Source organism: Arvicanthis niloticus, chromosome 14 (genome assembly GCF_011762505.2).
Source record: "Arvicanthis niloticus isolate mArvNil1 chromosome 14, mArvNil1.pat.X, whole genome shotgun sequence".
Lineage (NCBI taxonomy): Eukaryota > Metazoa > Chordata > Mammalia > Rodentia > Muridae > Arvicanthis > Arvicanthis niloticus.
The window spans coordinates 7,184,254-7,205,960 of record NC_047671.1 but is presented as its reverse complement, the minus strand read 5'-3'; the positions used below and the strand labels follow the sequence as shown (position 1 = coordinate 7,205,960).

Genomic DNA, 21,707 nt, shown 5'->3' with positions numbered 1-21,707 from the left:
CCGGGGACTCGGCGGCCGCCGCGGGCCTTACCGGAGTCGCCGCGCGCCGCGCCGTCCCGGGGCTTCGGGGGGCGGCCCCGCGGCATCGTCGCGGCGGCCCACCCCTCACTCGCGCTCTCACTCGGCGGGCGCGCACGCGCGGCACCGGCGGGCGGGCGGGCGGCGGCGGCGGCGGCCGGACCCAGCCCGCCGGGCTCACAGGGCGACGGCGCCCGGACGCGCGGGCAGCAGCGCTCGGACCGCGCCGGCCTCGGCGGGTTCCATGGCCCGCGGGCCGCGGCGGGGGCGTTAGGAGCGGGCAGTGGGGGCGGGGGCGCCGTTATGCGCATGCGCGGCCCGACAGGCGGCGGCGTCACCTAGCTCGGCGATCCGCCGGCCTCGCTGGCCTGCAGGCTCTGGGCCTGGTTTGCCCTGTACCCCGGCGGCTCCTCGGTGCTCCATCCCGGACCTCGGACGCGGGTCGAGACAACCTACCCTCTCGCTCCCCAGCCCGAACTCACTCCCCAGGAAATGGAAGGGGTCAGAGGGTGGTATGCTCGCCCTGCTCTCCCTACGTTCACTTGGGTTGGAGCTCACCTCTGTGAGTGTCCCAGCACATCTTTCTGCTCCGGACTCCTTTTAAAGCATCCCTGCCCAGACCTCCTTTGGCATGACGAAAGGCCTAGGAAGGAAACCTGGACGCAGAGTAGCTCCTGGAAACAGGCCGACTTAAGTGATGCTCCCCTCGTAGGCTTCATTTAAGCCTTAAAGTTTACCGTTTCTGGTGTGTCTGTCATCTTGGGTGATTTGTGGTTGTCCCTTTTCGCTCCAGCCAGAGATTTATTCACAGCAGCACAGCCTGAAGCCATGTTAAGAATCCAGCAGGGTGTGTGACTCACCTCTAATCACCAAAGCTTGGGAAACTGAGACTGCAAGGTCGGAAAGCTGTAATGTAAAGTTGAAGCCTACCTGGTCTACGTGGTAAGTGCCAGGCTTAAGTGAGACCTTTTCTCAAAATGTAAAAAAATTAAAATAAAAAAAATTAAAATGATCAAAGAACAGAATGACTGTGTGTTCCCAGTAAGCCGGAAGTATTGTAGGGTCTCAGAATTCTTAATGAGAAAGTTCAAAGTAATACCCCATGTTTACCAACTACATGCCAGGTTTCCTGCAATCCTATAAGCCAAACGCTTAGAACCCAGGGTATGGCAGCAACAGGAAAGACACAAGACTAGAACAAATGTTTAAAAGGCCAAAGGATTTGTAAGGTCTAGAGAGAGAACAGATTATACATCACATGTTAAAATAGGAGTTTTAAAGTTTTGGGATAGGGAGATGGCTCACTGGGGTAAAGGCATTCCTCAGGAAAGCCTGACACCCTGACTCCAGTCCCTGGAGCCCAGGGGAAACTGTCTTCACAAGGCTCTCATCACATCCACATGTATGCTGTGACCCCAAGCCTCCACACAGTAGTAATAATTTTTAAAAACTGTACCAGAGTAGTTTTGAAAACAAGATTGGTTACAACTTAAAAAGAAAAAAGGTTTTGATGTGAATCTTAGGAAATGGTTGCTTTCTAACAAGCAGGGACAACTAAGAAAATCTTTTCAGGTGAAAAACCAGGTTAAAGCCAGACAGTGGTGGCGCACACCTTTAATCCCAGCATTTGGGAGGTAGAAGCAGGCAGATTTCTGAGTTCGAGGCCAGCCTGGTGTACAGAGTGAGTTCCAGGACAGCCAGGGCTATACAGAGAAACCCTGTCTCGAAAAAACTGAAAAGAAAAAAAAACCAAACAAATCCTAAGAAAAACAAGGTTAAAGAGGAAGAAAAAAGTTTATATTTGTTCCTGAAAAAAAAAAAAAAAAAAAAAAACCCAAGCAGGAATATAGCTTAACTGAAAGATACTTTAAAAGAAAGTCACTGTGTACAGTCATTTGCTACACAGACCAGGTGGACTGAGTTTGAATCTCAGAATCCTTTTGAAGGCTGAGAGACACTCGGCCTGCCACAGGACCATCTAGCATGTACACCATACAAGCTCACCCGCAGGCAGGCAGGCAGGCATGTTAGTTTTAGTCATAATTGGTTTTAGGGACAGTATTTTACTGTACATCTTATCTGGCCTCCAACTCAAGCTCCTGCCTCAGCCTTATGAATAGTAGGTTGCAGGCGTGGATTACAGGGGTGTGCTGTTGCACAGGGCAGAAACTCAGGTAACAGAAATCTAGGAGTCGCTTCCAAGATCCGCCAGCAGGGAGTAACAAATGACTATAACCCTACTGGCGTATGCCTTTCAGCACATCTGTAGTCCTTGGTAGAGAATGCCGCTGGTCTTTCTGGTAGTCAGGCCCATGAGCTGTCACTGTACAGGGGAAGAAACTAGATGAAGGAAGCTAAGGATTTTTGCTAAAGGCAGAATCCAGATCTGCAGAAGCAGACCCAGGACCTGAAACCTGTGATTATTCCATCCCTCTTTCAGTTGTATCCACAGGAACATCGTAGAGTATAAGGAAATCCATTTTCATATGCATTCAGGCTACAGGAGGAGCTGCCTGAGGAAACCTTAACCGAGTGGGGGCTAGAGAGGTGGCTCAGTGGTCAGAGCAGCTACTGTCCACCGGGACCCAAGTTCAGTCCCTAGCACTCACTTCTGCTTGCTCACAAGCACCTGTACTTTGAGCTCCAGGACATCTAACAAGCTCTTGACCACTGGAGGCTGTGCACTTGTGTACAAACCCACACAGAAACATACATAACTTACCTTTCTTATAGAGTCTGTGCATATGTGAATTTACTGGAATTGTACATGTACATGAGTGCATAGCCTATTTAGTTGTAAGAAGGATTTTTAACAATTTTACAAGAAATGTATTTAAGGTGATGAAATAAGTGAATAAATCAGGAAGTGAGAAGGTGGGAAGTCAGAAACAGTATGTTATCTAGCCCAGGAAGTCTTTCATTTTCTCAGGTGGATTCAGAGTTGGGCTTCATGCTTTTTAGTCCAAGTCAAAAAGTTTCACACATGGTCAGTTAGAGACCTTACGAACCTGGAGTTCAGATGGCGTAGTCTTTCTAACAGCGGAAAGCAACATTTTCAAGCCCTTCTTCCAGTTACGGTTCTGGGCAGTTACTACAGTTCACATAAATGGCTGTGGTAAGGAGCGTTCTCGTGGCAGTATCCCTACATCGTCTTTACAGGATTGTCTAGAAAACAGCCATCTGATGGCAGGAAATGTCAGCAGAAGCAATGGCCTTAGCACAGTGGGTCAGGGGACGGTTTTCCTGTGATCCTGCCAGAACCATAGATAGGATCTGATGTGAAGCAGGGGTTCTAGGGTCTCAGACAGAGACCCAGGGTCCAAAGAGAGCTTACTGGGGACCACCTCCACTCAGCCTCTCCTCCATCAGCAGCGTGTAGATTTCCTGTGAGCATTTCCCACCCTTCACTCTCGGGCCATAAGGCTGGTTCCTCCTGTCAGAGTCTATCCTGCCACTAGTGACCATGCTTGAACTAAACAAAGGAGGAACGTGGGTGCTTCTCGACAAGAGAGCCTCTCGTTGCTGTGAGACATGTTTGTGTTAGTTCTCCATGTTAGTGTCCATGTTAGCAGTGGCCACCGGCTGCCTCACAGCTAGAGGAAGCACAGCCTGGGTGTGAGAGATGCTGTGAGGGCTGTGTCTCTGCCAACCAGTTCTCACATAAAACATTAAGAGATTTCTGGGGCTGCTGAAATGGCTCAGCAGTTAAGAGCACTGACTGCTCTTCTGAAAGTCCTGAGTTCAATACCCAGCAACCACATGGTGGCTCACAACCATCTGTAATGAGATCCAGTGCCCTCTCCTGGTGTGTCTGAAGACAGCCACAGTGTACTTATATAATAAATAAATTTTTGAGCTGGAGAGAGAAGGGAAGGGAAAAAATTAAAAAAAAAAAAAAAAAGAATGTGTAAGAGATTTCTGTCAGAATCCTATATTTCTTACATCATTTCAGACTTCTTTCTTCCTGTGTCAAAAACTAGCATTCCCAACAGTATCTGTACGTGAGACTGAACCAGAGTGAAGTCACTGCAGCCTGGCTCCTCCAGCTCCTCCAGAACACATGTGTGTGCTGCTAGCTTTATCACTGCTCACAGCAGGCGTCTCACTCCAGACCTAAGAACTTGGTCCTACAGCCTTGCTGCAATACAATTGACATTCTACAAAGTTTAAAGTATACCGATTCCCCTGAGTTAACACACTGAACCTGTCATTGCATGTCACCCTCAAGTCTCCCTGCCACCTGTCACCTTTGTCTCCTCCCAAGTCCCAGACAACCAGTCATCTCTTCTGTCACTGCAAAATTCTGTTTGATCCACTAACATAAAATGAAATAGAACATGCTGTTTGGGGATAAATGGTCCAGTCCCTTTCAGCACATGTTTTGAAAATTGTTTATGTATGGATGTGAGGTCATCCCGTTTCGTTACAAATATCTACAAACCTTATCTGCTTGCTCTTCACAGCAGACCCCACAAGCCAAACTCAGCCATCTCCACCCAGCCTCCCCAGTACCACTGTGGCCCAGTTATAGCACAGTTAATCCCAGGGCTTGCTTAGCAGTCACAGAGACAGATGTATTCTTTCCAGGCTCCGGGACCTGCAACATTATACAGCAAGTTAACAAACCTCACTTGCAGACCTGCCCAGTCACAGTATTACATAGATGGCTGTTTTGTTTGCAAAACTGTTAAGGATTTAAGCTTGAATGAAGCTGGCTTCCACTCCTCTTCCCTGATGTGTTTGTCTAGTGTCAGGATGACGATGGCATCCCCAAACACACTGGGAAACATTCCCAGTATTTTTCACTCAAGAGTTTCCAGTCACACATTTGTGTAAGATACTGCTGATCTATTTTTATGAATGTCTTAAATTACAAATTAAATTTCAAAAGTGTTGATGAACTATTCAGATTTTTTTTTAAATTAGTGTTCATGTTTTCTAAGAATTCACACATCTCACGTGTTTTCAAACATTGGCATGGACCTTTTGTAATCTTCTTTTATGACCTGTTTAATACTGTTAGGATCAGTACATATGACCCAGCCCCTCACCCCTAACAGCCCTAACTTGTGCTTTGATAATGATGAATCTTACATGCAGACTTGACTGGGTTAGGGAATGCATGGAGGTCCAAGGAAAGCATTTAATGTTAGGTGAGGCTTTGTGTCCTAGCTGGGGAAGACTGCCCTCCAAAGTGGGAGGGACCTTCCGGTCAGCTGGAAGCCAGGGGAAAAGGAAAGCAGAAGGCAGGCAGTACCTCACTCACAGAACTGGACACACCTTTGATCCCAGCACTTGGGAGGCAGAGGCAGGTGGATTTCTGAGTTTAAGGCCAGCCTGGTGTACAGAGTGAGTTCCAGGACAGCCAGGGCTACACAGAGAAACCCTGTCTTCAAAAACCAAAACAAAAACCAAAACAAAAACCAAGCAAACAAACAAACAAACAAAAAAAACAAAACAAAAAAAAAAAACAAAAAAAAAGCACTGCCAGTGGAATTGGGAAAATGACCCAACTTGGAGCTCACTTATTTATTTTATTTGAACTTACAGCAATCCTCCTGTCTCAACTTCCCACATGCTGCAGTTACAGGGATGACTTACAGTGCGCTACAATTTTTCAACTTCTAATTTAAAAGTTATTAAGCATATAGAAAGTCTAGAAAATGAAGACCTAGATTCAACCATTCTTGATATTTTTTGCCATATTTATTTTTCTACAGATTTTGCTGAACTAAACATTGCATGCAGTATCTTACCCATATACAATTCAATCAAAATTTATTACCATGGTTATAATGTTTAATATCTAACCCACATTCATATTCTTCCAAGATGTCTTTATTTTTCAATTAGATCCAGTAAGAGATCATGTCTAATTTATTTTTTTTCACTATGTAGACCACTCTAACCTGCCTCTGCCTCTTGAGTACTGAGATTAAAGACATGTCCCACTATGCCCAACTTCCTGCTCAAAATTGTTACTGTATCTTATGAGCCACCATATGGTTGCCAGGAATTGAACCCAGGTTCTCTAGAGTAGCCCATGCTGTCAACTGCTGAGTTACCACTTCAGCCCTGAAATTTGTTTTGGGGGGGGGGGGGTTTGTTGTTATTGTTTGTTTTTTAATGAGCAGCTAGATAAAGTGGATCCACGTCTAGGTTAGAACTCAGTGATATTTTAGTCACTCTCTTGTGTCCAAGTACTGCAGCCAAGAGAAGCAGAAGTGTCAAGACTGTCCCCTGAAGGAGCCCTACGGCTGTGAAGATCATCTGTGTTGCTATCACCAGGGATGGCTGCCAAGTGATCTTGAGAAACTCTGTGCACCAGGGGCCTGCTGAGACTTTGGAGGCAGAATCCCCCCCATGACTGCAACCATCATTGTTAGCAAATGTGTCATTTTGCAAAGCTCCTCCTTGAGTTACTTTTGTAGATTCTTGCTCTTCAAAGCTTATTATGCATACGGGTCCCAGGATAACAGATCCACTCCCTCTTCTCCCTACCAGCCAGGAATCAGACAACCTAACTGCAAGCAGGTACTGTGTCACATGACCTAGAACCTCTCCCTTCCTCTGAAACAAGACCCTCACTCTGCCTCTTGTTCTGAACTCTCCTTAGGAACCCAACCGTGGTTCTCTCTGCCTGCCTATGGAGTTCAGTTCTTTACATCCCACTTTACACTTGAGTTCTCTACATCCCACTTCAGTGTTCCCCTTGAGCCCCAAACCCAGAACCTTTCAGTATGCCCAAAGAGAAGCAAGTACTCTGAAGACTGTCCTTATGTTAAGACAGAATGCAGAGTCATGCTTTTCTCAGGTGAAAACTTGTAGAAATGCAGTGTTTAAGATTAAAATAACGGCTGCAGCTGGAGAAATGGCTCAGCAGTCAAAGAGTACTGGCTGGTCTTCAGAGGACCTCGCTTTAATTTCCAAAGCGCATATGGTAGCTCAAAATGCAACTCCAGTTTCAGAGGCTCTGATACCCTCTGCTGGCCTCAGCCAGCAGGCATGTACATGGTACACAGACATACATGCAGGAAAAACACTCATACGTGTAACTTTTAAAGTTTCAAGTAAAGATTTGGCCCTGAAAACTGCTGAAGAAGAACAGGCAAAAATTTGCGACTTCTGAGTAGAATCACTTTGTTTTGTTCTCGTGAGCTACGTAGCTGCCTGTGGTGATTTACATGAGAATGTCCCGCAATGGTCTCAGAGGTTTGACTACTTGGTCCCCTTGGTGGGGCTGTTTGGGAAGGTTTAGGAAAGGCTTTACTGGAAGAAGTTAGTTCCTGAAAGTGGGTTTGGAACTTTTAAAGCCACACCATTCCAGTCCAGGTTTCCTGCTTCCTACTGTGACATGAGGTAGGAGCTCCTGTCACTCCTGCTTCGTGATTGCCACCAGCTGCCAGTATTCTCTACCACAAGGGACTCTCATCCCTTTAGAATGGCAAGCTCAAATAAATTTTTAGAAGTTGCCTTCGTCATGGTGTTGGATCACAGAAGCAGAAACGTAACACACTGCTCTGCCTTCTGATACCTGGGAGAACAGAGGACACCCTGCCTTTTCAGTGCTAAGGATCCAACCCTAGGCTTTCTGTGTGCCAGGCAAGCAGTCTACAGACTGGGCTCCATCTGCAACCCCATTTATCTTATCTTAATAACAAAAGGATACCCGGATCTGAAATTTCAGCATGGGGGCATTTTGCAATATATCTGTTGGTCCCTTATGAGCCACCCAGCTCTGTCCATGAGTATGCTGAGACCTACAAGAGTCAAGTAATATCCCTTGTCTAGTTTGTGAACATGTAGCAAAGCCATTCTCCAGATCTCCAAGCCAGTGCTTTCTCCATGTGATACTTTGTGCCCAGTTCTAGTTTCCACTGCCTCCTGTCCAGAGCTCCTTGACAGTCTGTCTGTTGTTTTTTGCTACTTTGTGGGTTCTTTGTTACATTTGTATTAGGGTTCTCTAGAGTCACAGAATGTATGGGATGCCTCTACATATTAAAGGAATTTATTGTAATGGCTTACAACCCCTTATCCAACTAACCCAAGGATGAACAGCTGTGAATGGGAAGTCCAAGAATCCAGTAGTTGCTCAGTCCCATGAGGCTATTTGTTTACGCAGAAGTAAGTTCGATCAGATGTGCCGGCAAGTAAGTGCAAGCAGTCCAAGAATGAATTTTCCTTCTCCCAATGTCCTTATATAGGCCTCCAGGAGAAGGTGTGGCCCAGATTAAAGGTGTGCACCACCAGGCCCGAATCTGGAACTTGCTTTGTCCCAGACTGACCTTGAACTCAGAGATCTGCTTGCCTAAATCTCCTGGGATTAAAGGCATGCACAACCTTGCCTGGGCCTAAGCTTTTCATGGCCACTATGCTTCAAGATCTCCATGTCAAGATCCAGGTCAGAAACCTGTGTTTTCCAGCTACAAGCTGTGGATCACAGGTGCGCCCTCCATTTCTGGATTGTAATTCATTACAGATGTAGTCAAGTGGACATCCAGGAATAGTTCCTACACCCCTTCACCCCTTTTCTTCTACCCCTTTAAACACCTAACACTAGAGAAGAGAAAAAAGGGATGGAGAGTAAAGGAAAGAGATCCCCGAATAAAGCCAAGGGTCACGAAGGGGACATCATTATTGTTAGACTACTTCCTACTGATTATGGCATTGCATTCCTGGGGCAAACTTAATTTTTGCCATCAGGATTTCTAACTTCGTTTCATAGGACTGCTTAAACCATGGCCAACAACAAACAACAACCTACCTTGGGGCCCTAGCATCTATGTACCCCCTGAATTCCAGATATCACACAATTGCAGAAACTATCTGCAACTGGCAAAATCACACCCCTCCTAGAGCAGGAGGCAAATCATAGTCGGCTGCTATAGTCAGTGAGAATCAGCCCATATCCCACACCTGGAATGGAACTGAAAACATATTCCCATAATATGTCTGGTTTTTTCAAAGAAACCAAAGCTCCAATTTGTCACTACAGCAATCCTTTTTTGGGGGGAGGGGGGGAGGTGAAGGGGGTCTTGCACTAAGCAAGCCTTTTGGCAAAAAATAAATGTTCCTTTCCACCCACAGTTGGGATGCAGTAGACAAGACAGCACGCTCACATCACAGGTCGGCAGTTCAGTCACACTCACCTTTTATGACAAGGACTTCAGGGCGGTGGGAAACAGTGCTGGGCCATAAAAGAACCACAAGGCACGTGTGAACCTACGACAATTTGAACATTTATTTCATCTGTGTGGGATGGGCAGATGGGTGTGTGCACTAGTGTGCATATACTGGAACAAGCCTGGAGAAAGCAGTAAGTTCCAGGGATCAAACTTAGGTCATCATGATTTGCATCTTGCTCCTTCTTGTGATGAACCGTCTTTGTGCCCATGATCTTGAGCATCTGATCCTGAAGCTACGATCAACAAGCATCCCGAGGTACCGTGTAGACACAGTCACCCAGGCAGGCCTTTCCAGGAACTGCCACCCTGCACAACTCCCAAGATTTCTTAGCGGCAGCTCATTTATTCTCAGGCTCTCCCTGCTTTCTCAATAGCCAGACTTCATCCTCTGCCCTCTGAGAATCTCAGTTTCAAGTCCCGCCCAGGACTGCTGCCTCCTGGAGGTTCCATTCTCCTCAGAGGAGCTTCTTGTAGGTATGTAGGAGGCTCTAGTTCTAGTTGTAGCACATACTGAAACCCAGACTCACAGAGATCCCACACCCACTTGTTAAAGGTGCTGGTCCCTGTGTTAGCCACAAGTTTGCTGATGTGAATTGACCTGTGCTGCCTGTGGCCCTGTTAATGCTGCGTTCAGGTGGTCTCCAGAGGTGCTCGGTTTAATCTCCAGCTCTTCCTCTCCCATCAGCCACCAGAGCCTGTCCTCAGACCTGAGGCCTCTTGACTGTTAGCTTTCTGCACTTCGTTACTGTCCATGCTCCATCTCCTCTTCTGCCAGCAGCGTGTCAGGTCTCAAACCTCAGCCTGTTCTTTTCACTCCCACACTCAAAGAATTCTGCTTTGCGGATTGCCGCGCTATGGATCAGAGAAGAGATCATCGATAGGGATGCGGAAGGAAAGCTACCGGCACGTGCGCAGCATCACGCTGCTTCTGAGGGGGACCCCAGAATGCTGCTGCCCAGTCCAGGATGGATACACAGAGACCCACAGTGGGGAGGAGCCGTTCCAGACATCTACTAGATGTCTCATCTTCGCTGGTTAGGTGTTGTCATCCTGACAAAATCTAGCCTCACCTGGGAGAGGTGTCTCTGAGAACACCCAGGGGAGTGGGCTCTTATGTTAATTGACATGGGAAGATCCCTCTTAACTGTAGGCGGGGCCTAGTGGTATAGGTGTCGGCAGTGAGCTGGTGGAGACCATGAACACGCCTTTGTTCTTTGCCCTCTTCTCTCTGTGCACCCTATAACGTATGACCAGATGCTTCAAGTTCTTGTCTTACTTTCCCAACACGCTGGGCCGTGGCTTAAATTGTGAGCCAAAGCAAACCCTTTCTCCTAGAAAGGGTTACGCGTTTATTTTCTCAGTTGCTTTTGTCAGAGTGTTTTATGATAACATCGGGGAAAGGAACTAAGATAGCATCGTGCACAGTGTTCAAATCTCAGAGCTGTGCGAAAGAGCATGTGTCCCGCCCCGCGTGAGTGTGCGGCTGTGTACACTTCCCCACACTTTTTTCGCTGTTGTGTAAACAGCACTTTCAGTGCTATACAAGTTCTAGTGTGTGACAGCGATGCTTTAGGTCTAGCCTGTTCTCTTCAGGTTCCCATTTGGGGCACTTGGTCTGCAGCTGGTGGCACTATTTGGAGACACTGGAACCTTTTTGTGTTGGAGCCTCGCTCGAGGAAGTAGGTCACCACTAGAGGGAGGCATACACGCCTGGAAGTCTGTAGCCCTGCTCCTCACTCAGGTTAGAATCTGCTTCTCAGGCTCCAGCCTTTGGAACAGTCTGCCACATGTCCCTATGTCCCTGCCACCACAGAAAGAACTGCCCAGCCATTATTTCTTCCCTATGGTGGATTTGAAATTCAGCTTGTAAAACTAGAGTGCTCCCCGGCCAAAGCTTTCTCCTCCCTCAAGTTGGTTCTGCCAGATATTTTGATCATGGTAACATAAAAGTAGCAATTCCAATAACTATGTATCTTTTTTCTCTTGCCAAATAAGTTTAGGTTATGTCTGACTATCGCCTTTGTTTGTTTTGTTGTTTGGGCTACTATAAATAACATCAAGCAACACTGTTGCAATGGCCTCTGTCCATCTTAAGACCACTTTGCTGGGCTTCATATAATTTCCAGTGTGCTCATTATATATACTTTTCCTGTCAATCTTGCTGTCCTAGACTGAGCGACAAGGCAGTCAAGCTCCATCAGAAGCTAACGAAAAAGACAGGAAAGGGACAGCGGGAAAGGATCCGGATGCTGCCACCTAGTGGTGACATATCACAGGCCAGGAGGCTCAGAGATGCCATTTCCTATGCAGGCCTGACCTCCAGTGGTAGACTTCTTGGAATAACCAAACCCTGACTGAGTTTTTGAAAAAGTGACTAAACTAGTGTTTCTAATTTTACCCTGATCCCCTACAACATGCACAAACACTGGCAACTCTAGACTCCTGCCAGGACCGTGTAGGAGCAGCTCTGCAGCGACACCAGAAAAATCAGAGTCAGGAAGCAGGGCTGATGTGGCTGGTTACTGTTAGGGCTTGTGTGCTTAGCCAGGTCACTTCTCTGACACCCATTCACTGTGTGGGCAGTGGTTATCGCTATAGTTCTGACATTTCTGCAATACTAGGTTTGTGAGGCTTCACTTTGAGACAGAGAAAATTGTTTCTCAGAAAACTACAAGAGCAGCAGGATCCCTCTGACATCAGCCCCAAGAAAAGAGAGCATTTGCTTTATCTCCATGGAGACCTGAGACAAACAGATTCCAGGTAGACACAGAGCTGGCCCTTCAGATCACCATGACAACAAATGTGCGTAAAGATGTTGAGAGACCAGCTGGACACAGTTAATAAGTGCACACATGGGACGTGTGAGCACAGCTAACTCACACCCATCCACATGAAGGAGGAGGGGGAGGAGGAGGGAGAGGGTAAAAGTCCTTTCAGCCAAATCTGTTGATTCTGGAGTTCAGATGATAGAGTACTTGCCTAGGATACACAAACCCTGGATTCAGTCCTTGATAGACTGGGCACGGTGGCATATGCCTGCAATCCCAGAACTCTGAAGGTAGAGACAGAACATTCAGGAGTTCAAGGTATTCCTCAGTTACACAGTGAGTTTGAGACCACCAAGCAAACAAGCAAGCAAGAAACGTAAGAATCTATTCTAAAGAACAAGATAGTCATTGTGGAGCTTGTACCCTTGTATACTTGATATAATTATATATTCGGGAAATAGAGCTTTCCGACTTGAAATGAGATCCAAAATTAGCCCAGATACAATTTTTTCCTGAAGCTCTTTAAATGCATGTATGACAGCCATGGTTACATCAGCCAACTGATAGATTTAGCAGCCATGGTTACCAATTTCGTTTTAGTGGCTGTAGCATTGTCCCTCCAGGGACATTAATATCAAGAGCTCAAGGCTTGCCTTAAGACCCATGCGGTGGCAGAGTCCGACCAGCTCTTGGGAACAGCAGGGGTGAGAGGTGTCTGTGCCCAAGTCCTGCTTGTGTAGAGTAGGAGGCTGTCAGTGCCTCCCAGAGAAGGCTGCTGTGACAGCGTTGTAACCATCACATCTACTCAGAGCTCCCTGGTAGTTGTTTTCAGTGGAGGGCGGGGCAGGGAGGAGGCGTGTCTCAAAGCACACATTTATAGCGCTGGGTGCTGCGGTGCTGAGTCAGCAGTGAATGAGCCCTCCCCCACACACACACACAGAGACATACACATACACACAGACACACATAGAGACACAGACCCACACACACACACAGAGACACATACAGACATAAACAGACACATACACACGGACACACAGAGAGACACAGACCCACACACACATAGACACACAGACATACACAGACATACACAGACACATACAGACAACACACAGACACACACACAGACACACACACACAGACACACACACACACACACACACACACACACACACACTTTAGTCCTTCCTGCTGTATCATTGCTGGCCATTGCTTATCCTCTCTGCCCTCTTCAGAGACCCCCATTCTCACCTGTTCCCTGGGGTTAAACAACCTTCCTTGAGGCCAAAGAAAAGGCCAAAGAAAGGGCTAAAAAAGGAGACACATTGTGTCTTACAGACTTTAAAATACAGAAGACTTGAGCCTAGCGAGCTTGGTAGTGCATGCCTTTAGTCCCGGCACTCAGGTTTCTCTATGGGTTTCACAGTTCAATCTATCCAGGATGGCACAGAGAGATCCTGTCTCAGAAACCTAAACAGGATGGAGGGGTGCGCTTTCCTCTGTAGCAAAGCACAGGAAGACCTTAGCCCTCACTGTTTCTAAGGTGATTTGGGAGAATGGAGATCAGGATGGAGAGATGCTAAACTCTCACCAAACTGTGTTCTTGATCCTGCTTTAAGAAGTGACTTGTTCTTGGCAGAAGGAAACAGCAGAACTTGCCAGCAGTGGCCTTGTCAGAGGCCCACAAGAGCCAGATGGGAACAAACGGGCTAGGTCTGTCTAGAAGAAACCCTATGGTGAAAGATCATTTTTATGTTTGCAGAGTAATACTCCACTGCATTGACAAGGAGAGAGCACAGCTTCAGGTCTGTGGGTCAAGGTTGTCTGACATAAGACCTCAGACTGGACATAACCTGATAGTAACAAGAGGAGCCTCTGAGCACCTGGCCATCATTGTGCCAAAGCTCAAGCTACTGACGGTTGAGGCTGTCTCCCTGGATCGCACAGAGACAGGAAGTCACAGAGCAGAGAGAAGTCACAGGAGGCCTTAGTAGCCAGTGGTGCTCGCTGCAGAGAGAGCTGGCAATGGCATGTCATCTTCAGTGACTGAGGAAGCAATGGCCGGCCATACAGAGCCACAGAAGAGCTGTCCAAAATGTTCAGCCCTCACTACAGGTCTGGTTTATAATCTCTGCACAGCTCAGACACTCAGCAACTTGGTATAGACTCAGATACAGGGACAGCTGTATGAATACATTTCCTGAAAGTATCTCTTTACAGGCTGAAAGAAAGGGTTTTCTGTTTTTAACTCTTATTGTTGTTGTTATTGTTGTTGTTTTTCTAGATGTGGCTTATCTGTGTAATAAACCTGGCTGTCCTGGAACTCACTTTGTAGACCAGGCTGACCTCAAAGTCAAAGAAACCAGCCTGCCTCTGTCTCTGGAGGGCTAGGATTAAAGGCATGTACCACCATGTCCAGATACTTTTACTTTTTAAACATTTTAAAAATATATATTTGAGTGTTTTGCTTGCATATGTGTCTGTGTATCATGTGTGTGCCTGGGGCCCACAGTGGGTCAGGAGAGGTTGTTGTTGTTAGATCCCCTTGGAACTAGAGTTACAGATATTTGTGAGTTCTGTGTGGGTCCTGGGAATCAAACCCGGGTCCTTTGGAAGAGCAGCTAGTGAGCTCCTGAGAAAGCTGAGTCATCTCTCCAAGATGGACACTGACTGTTTGCCAGACCGTGCAGTTGAGTTTTAATAACATGCCCCAAAATCATTTTGACCATATACTTAGCCAGATTTGTGTTTCACACCTTTGATTCCAAGACTTGGAAGGCAAAAACAAGCATATCTTTGTGAGTTTAAGGCCAACTGAGTCTACTTTGGGTTTCAGGATGGATGGGGCTACATAATAAAACCCTGACCCCCTCCCCCACAAAAAAGACTATGTACTTAACCTGCTATTTTACTGTGTGCTTTGCCTGTTTAAGTCTGCCTTCAAGAAATCAGTGTGGCCAGCCTTACTACACCTTGGATTTCCCATGCAATGAGATCCTACAACCTAAACCAAAATAGATTGCTTTAATCATAAGTTATATAATCTTCCATGCTCATGGCACAGAGGTGTGTGTGTGTGTGTGTGTGTGTGTGTGTGTGTGTGTTGTGGTAATCATTTGCTGAAAACAGGCCACAGGTTAAAAGTAACCTTAAAGCAAATAGCCACCGTAAATGTTGGAACCAACATGTGGATATGGGTTGGTAGCATTAGTTTGTGATTAATATTCTTCTGGGTCAGATGGGCACAGTAACATCTTCCCTTGCAAAACTCTGTTCAGATTGCTGTAAAGAACCCCGTGTTTTCTCCACGTCTGGCACAACCATATCCACTAGAAACAGTAAAAGTCATGAAGCCAGCACAACGGTTTGACACAGATTCAGTAACGCTCAGCTGAATCCTGCGATCTGTCCTTCTGTCCCTCACTTTTAGGTTTTGGTCTCTGTTGGATTCTTGGGAATTTTCTGCATGATGATTCATTTTTTTATATGAGTCTTTTTAAAGGAAAGTCCTAAACTTACTATCACTTCTGCTTTTAGGGAAATAACTTTATCTGAACTTATTTGGAAGTCTCCCTTATGCTGTGGAGATTGTGATGAGCACAGATAAACATAAAGACACTAGGAATTGCTTTATGAGGTCATGACTCCAGGAATCTCCTTGGGTTCTGCCCCTAAGCAAACTCAAACAGTATGATTGGAGCAGGCAAAGCTTAGAGACAGTTGACAAACTCGGACTGGCCAGAAAGATTGATAACAGATTCAAGTCCTATTTTTACAATACACTGGGAGCTCTCTGAAATGTAGTTTAAAGATAGGTGTCATACAGGGCACGCCCCTGGGGGAATAAAACTCAGTAAATAAGATAGATTGACTAAAACAACTTTTCCTACGTTATAGCATAGGTGATAAAAGAATACACGTAAAAGGAGTTAGGTGTTAGTATTTGCTATTCATAAAAAGTCTGGTTCAGGTATATTCTGTCTGTCTGGAGTGCTTTAAAACTGCAAATGTGACCAGCATGAAAGCAGCTGTCATATGATAAGCCTGTTTGCTTTGACAGAGACATTGTTTAGATTCTTTGAATCAGAGTCATAAGGCTGATAGTAAAAATAAATGTGTTCTATTTGTACTTTCTAATTGTGACTGAACGTGTAACCCTGGACATGTAATGAAAAATGAAATACACATGCAGATAGAGAATGCTATAAACTGTACTTCTTGGATAATCATTAGTACATCTTTGTTGTATGAAACCTGCATAAATAAAGAGGCAACCTGACTGTTGGTCAGTCAGGGCCGCAGGATTTCCTCATCACCATGCTGGACCCACTCCTCCCTTGCTCACTCCTCTCCTTACAGGAACCCTGTCAACTGACAGGCCTGACCCCCGGCACGTGTCATCTTTTCTGTGTTGTGCAATTAACACAGAGAAAATCTCTGTAAGGGACAGGCAGGCACAGCACATGGATAGATCATATAGGCAACAGGGGCAGACCACACACACACACACACACACACACACACACACACACACACAAGCACAAGCTACAGACAGATGGGGAACACAAATGGAAAAGAGGAGAATCCCAATCTGGGCTCTCTCTTAGTTACATGACACTAAGTGGAAGTTTCTGGTTTCATTCCTTAATAAGACATCGACTCAGACACCCCTCTAAGAGTATCCATCAATTGTGTCTGTGACTGAGATGGTATAGTAGTGTCCTGGTGTGGTGGTGGTGGTGTTGGTAGTGATGGTTACAGTGATGGTGTGTGTGTGTGTGTGTGTGTGTGTGCTTAGTGAAGACAGACATCGGAGTAAGTAGGCAGCATGTCTATTCTCTAGCTGACAGAGGAAGTCATTCTCTCCCAGTCACACACATCCACAGGGTCACACTGGAGAACTCGTTTCTCGAGTCACTGGGGTTTGGAAGCAGGAAAGATGCTTTCGTTTCTCACGCAAGGTTCACAGCTAGGCCAGAACTGCTGTTGCCCTCAGTACTTGGGATTGGTCACTACTGTAAGATACTCTGGGAGGAAAAGCAGATCTTTCTACTGAGTAGCCAAGCCACAAACACAGTTCCATATGGATGCTGGGGCCTGAGAAAGAAGGTAAAAGACAGGGCTGGGGTGCAGCTCAGTGGGAGAACACTTGCTTCATCCCTGGTTACACCCCCAGCGCCACCAAAAACAAACCACAAATCAGCCCAGGAAAATCCAAATCCAAACCACAAAAACCAGTGCAGAGCCATGACCTTGCTCAGGGCAACATCTGCCTTACACAAGCTGGTGTGACACATAGAACGAACAGGGAATGCAGTCACGACTGCCATGCACACCAGGGGAAACGATTTTTGTAAAAAGGTTAAACTCATATCTCTTGATTGCTTTTTTCTTAAAAATGTTTTAAAATAATGAGTTTCATGATGGCACACTGTATATTCTGTTCGTATCCACTCTTCCCTACTCTGCGTTCTGTTAGCTCCCATCCTTCTCCCAATAGAGACAGTCCCTTGTCTACTTTCAGGTCACACACACACACACACACACACACACACAAAACACAATACACACACACAGAACACAACACACATACACACACGCATGCACACACACACACACATTCCTAGGTTGTACAAAGGAGAGAGAGCACATGTCATATTTTGTCTTTCTCATATCTGGCTCATTTCACTTAACATGATCATCTTAAGGTCCCATCTATTTTCTGCAAAGGACAAAATCTAAGTCTTTTATTTCTTTTCTTCTCTTTCTTTCTTTATTTCTTTATTTTTTTTTCTTTTTCTTTTTTTTTTTTCTTTTTTTTTTTTTTTTTTTGAGACAGGGTTTCTCTGTGTATCTATGGCTGTCCTGGAACTCACTCTGTAGATCAGGCTGGCCTCGAACTCAGAAATCCACTTGCCTCTGCCTCCCAAGTGCTGGGATTAAAGGTGTGCGCCACCACTGTCCAGCTGTTTTTTATTTTTTATTTATGTATTTTTTTTAAATTTCAAGTTAGGGTCTTAATACATAGCTCTGGTAGACTAGGCTGTCCCAGAACTCACAGAGATCCACCTGCCTCTGCTTCCTGAGTACTAGGTGTATATATGTGCGTGTGCGTGTGCGTGTGCGTGTGCGTGTGTGTGTGTGTGTGTGTGTGTGTGTGACTATACTTTATTCTTACCCCATCTTTCCATCCTATACTCCACACTCTTTCTTGTTTCTGGCTAATACAACTCTACTGTGTGTTTCATCTACTCATTTGCTGATGGGCACCTAGGCAATTTCATAGCTCAGCTATTGTGAACAGTCACATTGCATGGATATACTAAGCAGAGCCGAGCTGATGGCTCTGTGGGATTCCGGCTCAGGTTCCCCCCACTAGCAAACATAAAAACAAACAATTGTGTGCCTCACCTCTGAATTGTGTGGGCACATCTGTCTCTGTGGGAGCTAACTGCTCTTTGGCAAGCTGAAGGATCTTCATCTGGAATGACGGCAGACCTTTTCAGCAGCTGAATCTGAGGGACAACACCAGGCCTTGTCACACCATTAACCCGTAGAGCAAAGCTGCACACACATAAGGGCTGTGGCAGAAAGACTCACAGTGGGTGAACAGCAGGACCTAAGGAAAGGTCGGAAGGTCGTGTTTTAATACCCATGCACAGTCTTCACCCCTGCACTCAACCAGTACTTTACAAAGCACTCGCTAAGAAGAAGGGCAGAGGGTGCTTACATATGCTTGTACGTTTACTGACTTGTTACGTATTTAGTATTTATCGAAAGCAATTCTTCCAAAAAGATATAAACAATGGGGAGGTAAATAAATGTGCCTTTTCTTTCCTAAATGCTAGCTATCCAAACTAGGATTTTTTCATTTTGTTTTATTTTATTGTTGGTTTTGTTCTGTTTTTATTTCCCGATTCTAGGATGGTAGAGAACTGTGCAGACTCATGGAGCTGGAATAAATTCTGAAAAGTGAAGACAGGATCACGGGAATTTTTCATTTGCAACTTTATACTTTTTACTGGTTTTCCCGTTTCCCAATACAGTGGCAATATCTTATTTTTATAATCAGAGAAATCTCAGCTGGGTGGTGGCATCTATCTACCTATAAACCCCAGAATTTAGTATGTGAAGGCAGGAGAATCAAGAGTTCAAGGGTATCTTTCACTACATAGTGAGTCAAGGCCAGCTTGGGATACACAAGAACTTGCATTTTTAAAAAAGAGAACTTACTGAGCTGAGGATACAGCCCCGCTGGCTCTATCTCCAGCACTGCGTCAAGCTATAAAGCATAAAGCACTGCACTCCAGAGCCAGGCATGGTGGTGCTTACCTGTGATCCCAGCATTCAGGAGATGGGGGCAGGAGAACCGGAAGTTCAGCAACATCCTTGGCTACATCGTGATTTCAAGGTTAGTTTGGGTTACATTAAGACCATGCTTCAAAGACAAGATGAAGGGAGGGAGGGAGGGAGGGAGAAGGGAAGGAAGGAGGGAGGGGGGAGGGAAGGAAGGAGGGAGGGAAGGGAGAAGGGAAGGACAGGTTGAGGGAAGGAAGGAGGGAGGGAAAGATAAATTGAGGGAAGAAAAGACAAATTGAGGGAGGGAAGGAGGAAGGGAGGGAGGGGGAGAGGGAAGAAAAGAGGGAGGGAGAGAGGAAGTGGGGAGGAAAAAGATCACAGTATACTCAACTTCCAGCTATGCGTTCTTGTCAACAGGTAGAGTTTTTCATTACTAGTGACAGTGAGGTTGGTGTGGTGATTCTCTACCCCGAGGAGAAAGAAGCATGGAGTCTTTGGCTGTCTCTGTTCTTCTCTGCTGTGCACAGAACAACAGTGCACAGAACTCGATTCTTACTTGATTTCAGATTAAAAGATGCTTTTGCAGTTTTCGCCTCCTGGTAGGTTTCTATTCCTGTGGGAAAACGCTGACCAAAAGCAACTTGAAGAAGAAAGCGTTTTCCTCAGCTTTCAGGTCATCAAGGAACACTAGGGCAGAAACTCCAGAGGCAGGAACTGAAGCAGACACCAAAGAGGAATGCAGCTTACTGGCTTGCCTCCTAGGCTCACAGTCTACAGCCCAAAGCAGGAAGGCACTGCCAACAGTCAGCTGGACCCTTCTACATCAGCTAGCAATTAGGCAAGTGCCTCACCAGATGCTCATGCTCACAGCTAACCACTGAACTGATCATGGGCTTCCCAATGGAGGAGTTAGAAGACTGAGGAGCTGAAGGGGTTTGTGGCCCCATGGGGAGAGCAACAATACCAACCAACCAGAACTTCCAGGGTCTAAACCACCAGCCTGGGAGCACATAAGGAGGGACCCATGGCTCCAGCTGTATATGTAGGGGAGGATGACAGTGTCAGGCATAGGTGGGTGAGGAGGTCCTTGGTCCAGTGAAGGCTGCATGCCTCAGTGTAAGTGGGGAGGTGGGAGTAGGAGGGTGGGTGGGGGCACACCCTCATAGAAACAGGAGGAGGGGAGATGGGATAGGGGGTTTCTGGGGGGGGGATGGGGAAAGGGGATAACATCTGTAAGTATAAAAAAAAAAAAAAGAAAAGAAAAGAAGAGAAAGAGCCTCACAGGCTTGTCCATAGGCCAATAGGATCCAGGCAATTAATTCCTCTCTTGAGGTTACCCTCTCCCTCCTACATGACTCTGAGTTATGTCAAGTTGACAGCTGATATTAACCATGACAATCACGTTGTTTGTCTTGTCATTAGAAAGTCTAGATGGAAAACATGCTGCAAGAATGATCTGGACCTGAATATCCATCCCCTGGAGGCTCACGGGGGAAGGTTTGGTCCCCAGTGCAACTGCTGTGGTTTGAACTTGAAGAGCCCCCTACATGTTGGTGTTTGAACACTCTGACCCCATGGTAGAACCTTCAGGAGGTGAAGCCTGGCTGGACAAAGTGGGTCACTGTGGCTGTCCTTGGGACTTTATGGATTGTCCCACTCCCTATTCACGCTCTCTCTCACTTCAGATGCGAGGTGATCAGTCAGCCTCCTGCTCCTGACTGCCCTTGTGTATTTCCCCCATAATGGACTGAATCCTTTTGGAACTGTGAATCAGGGAGCCTGTTCCCCCTTCAGTGGCTCTGTCAGCACATTTTATTATAGTAACAGAGAAAGAAACAATATCTATATTCAAAGGTTAAGATGGAGGCCTCTGGCCCCATTGGTGGGTTAATGCAGAGACCGATCTATGGCTGAATGGACTATTGGGAATTAATAGCTCCTGAAGTAAATGGAGGGAACAGGATAGAAGCATTTATTTTCAGGGTATATACTGTGTGTCATCTATAGCTATATCTGTATCCCCATCTATGTATGTATGTATGTATGTATGTATGTATGTATGTATGTATCATCTATACCATCTATCTAATCTATCTACCTATAAATCATTTATCATCTATCTACATATTTATATCATCTACCTATCTACCTATCATCTATCTTTTATGTATTTATTATCTATATATATATTTATCTCTATCATCCATCTATCATCTTTCTACTTTTTGCTATCATCTACCTACTATCTATCTATCTATCTATCTATCTATCTATCTATCTATCTAACTGTCATCTATCACCCATCTATCCATCATCTATTATCTATCTATATACCATCTCTATCATCTATCATACATCTACCTAATATATCTATCATCTATCTATCTATCATCTACCTATTGGTTGACCTATGTCCTTCCTGCCACCAGCTTCCCTG

General features: G+C 45.8%; 1 protein-coding gene and 1 long non-coding RNA gene across 4 annotated transcripts in view; one reads left to right on the top strand and one right to left on the bottom strand.

Moving 5' to 3' along the window:
* Positions 1–340, bottom strand: part of Znf236 (zinc finger protein 236) — a 93,645-nt gene extending 93,305 nt beyond the window's left edge. For all 3 annotated transcript variants that reach the window (XM_034517859.2, XM_076912359.1, XM_076912365.1), the window contains exon 1: positions 32–340. In XM_034517859.2, the coding sequence (XP_034373750.1) occupies positions 32–329 (298 nt within the window). In that variant the 5' untranslated portion in view covers positions 330–340. The remainder of the gene's footprint in view (positions 1–31) is intronic.
* LOC143434261 (uncharacterized) lies at positions 203–20,369 on the top strand. Its single transcript, XR_013103603.1, has 3 exons — positions 203–960; positions 18,895–19,382; positions 19,688–20,369. It is a non-coding gene; the product is annotated as an uncharacterized LOC143434261 (long non-coding RNA).
* Positions 20,370–21,707: the final 1,338 nt, after the last annotated feature.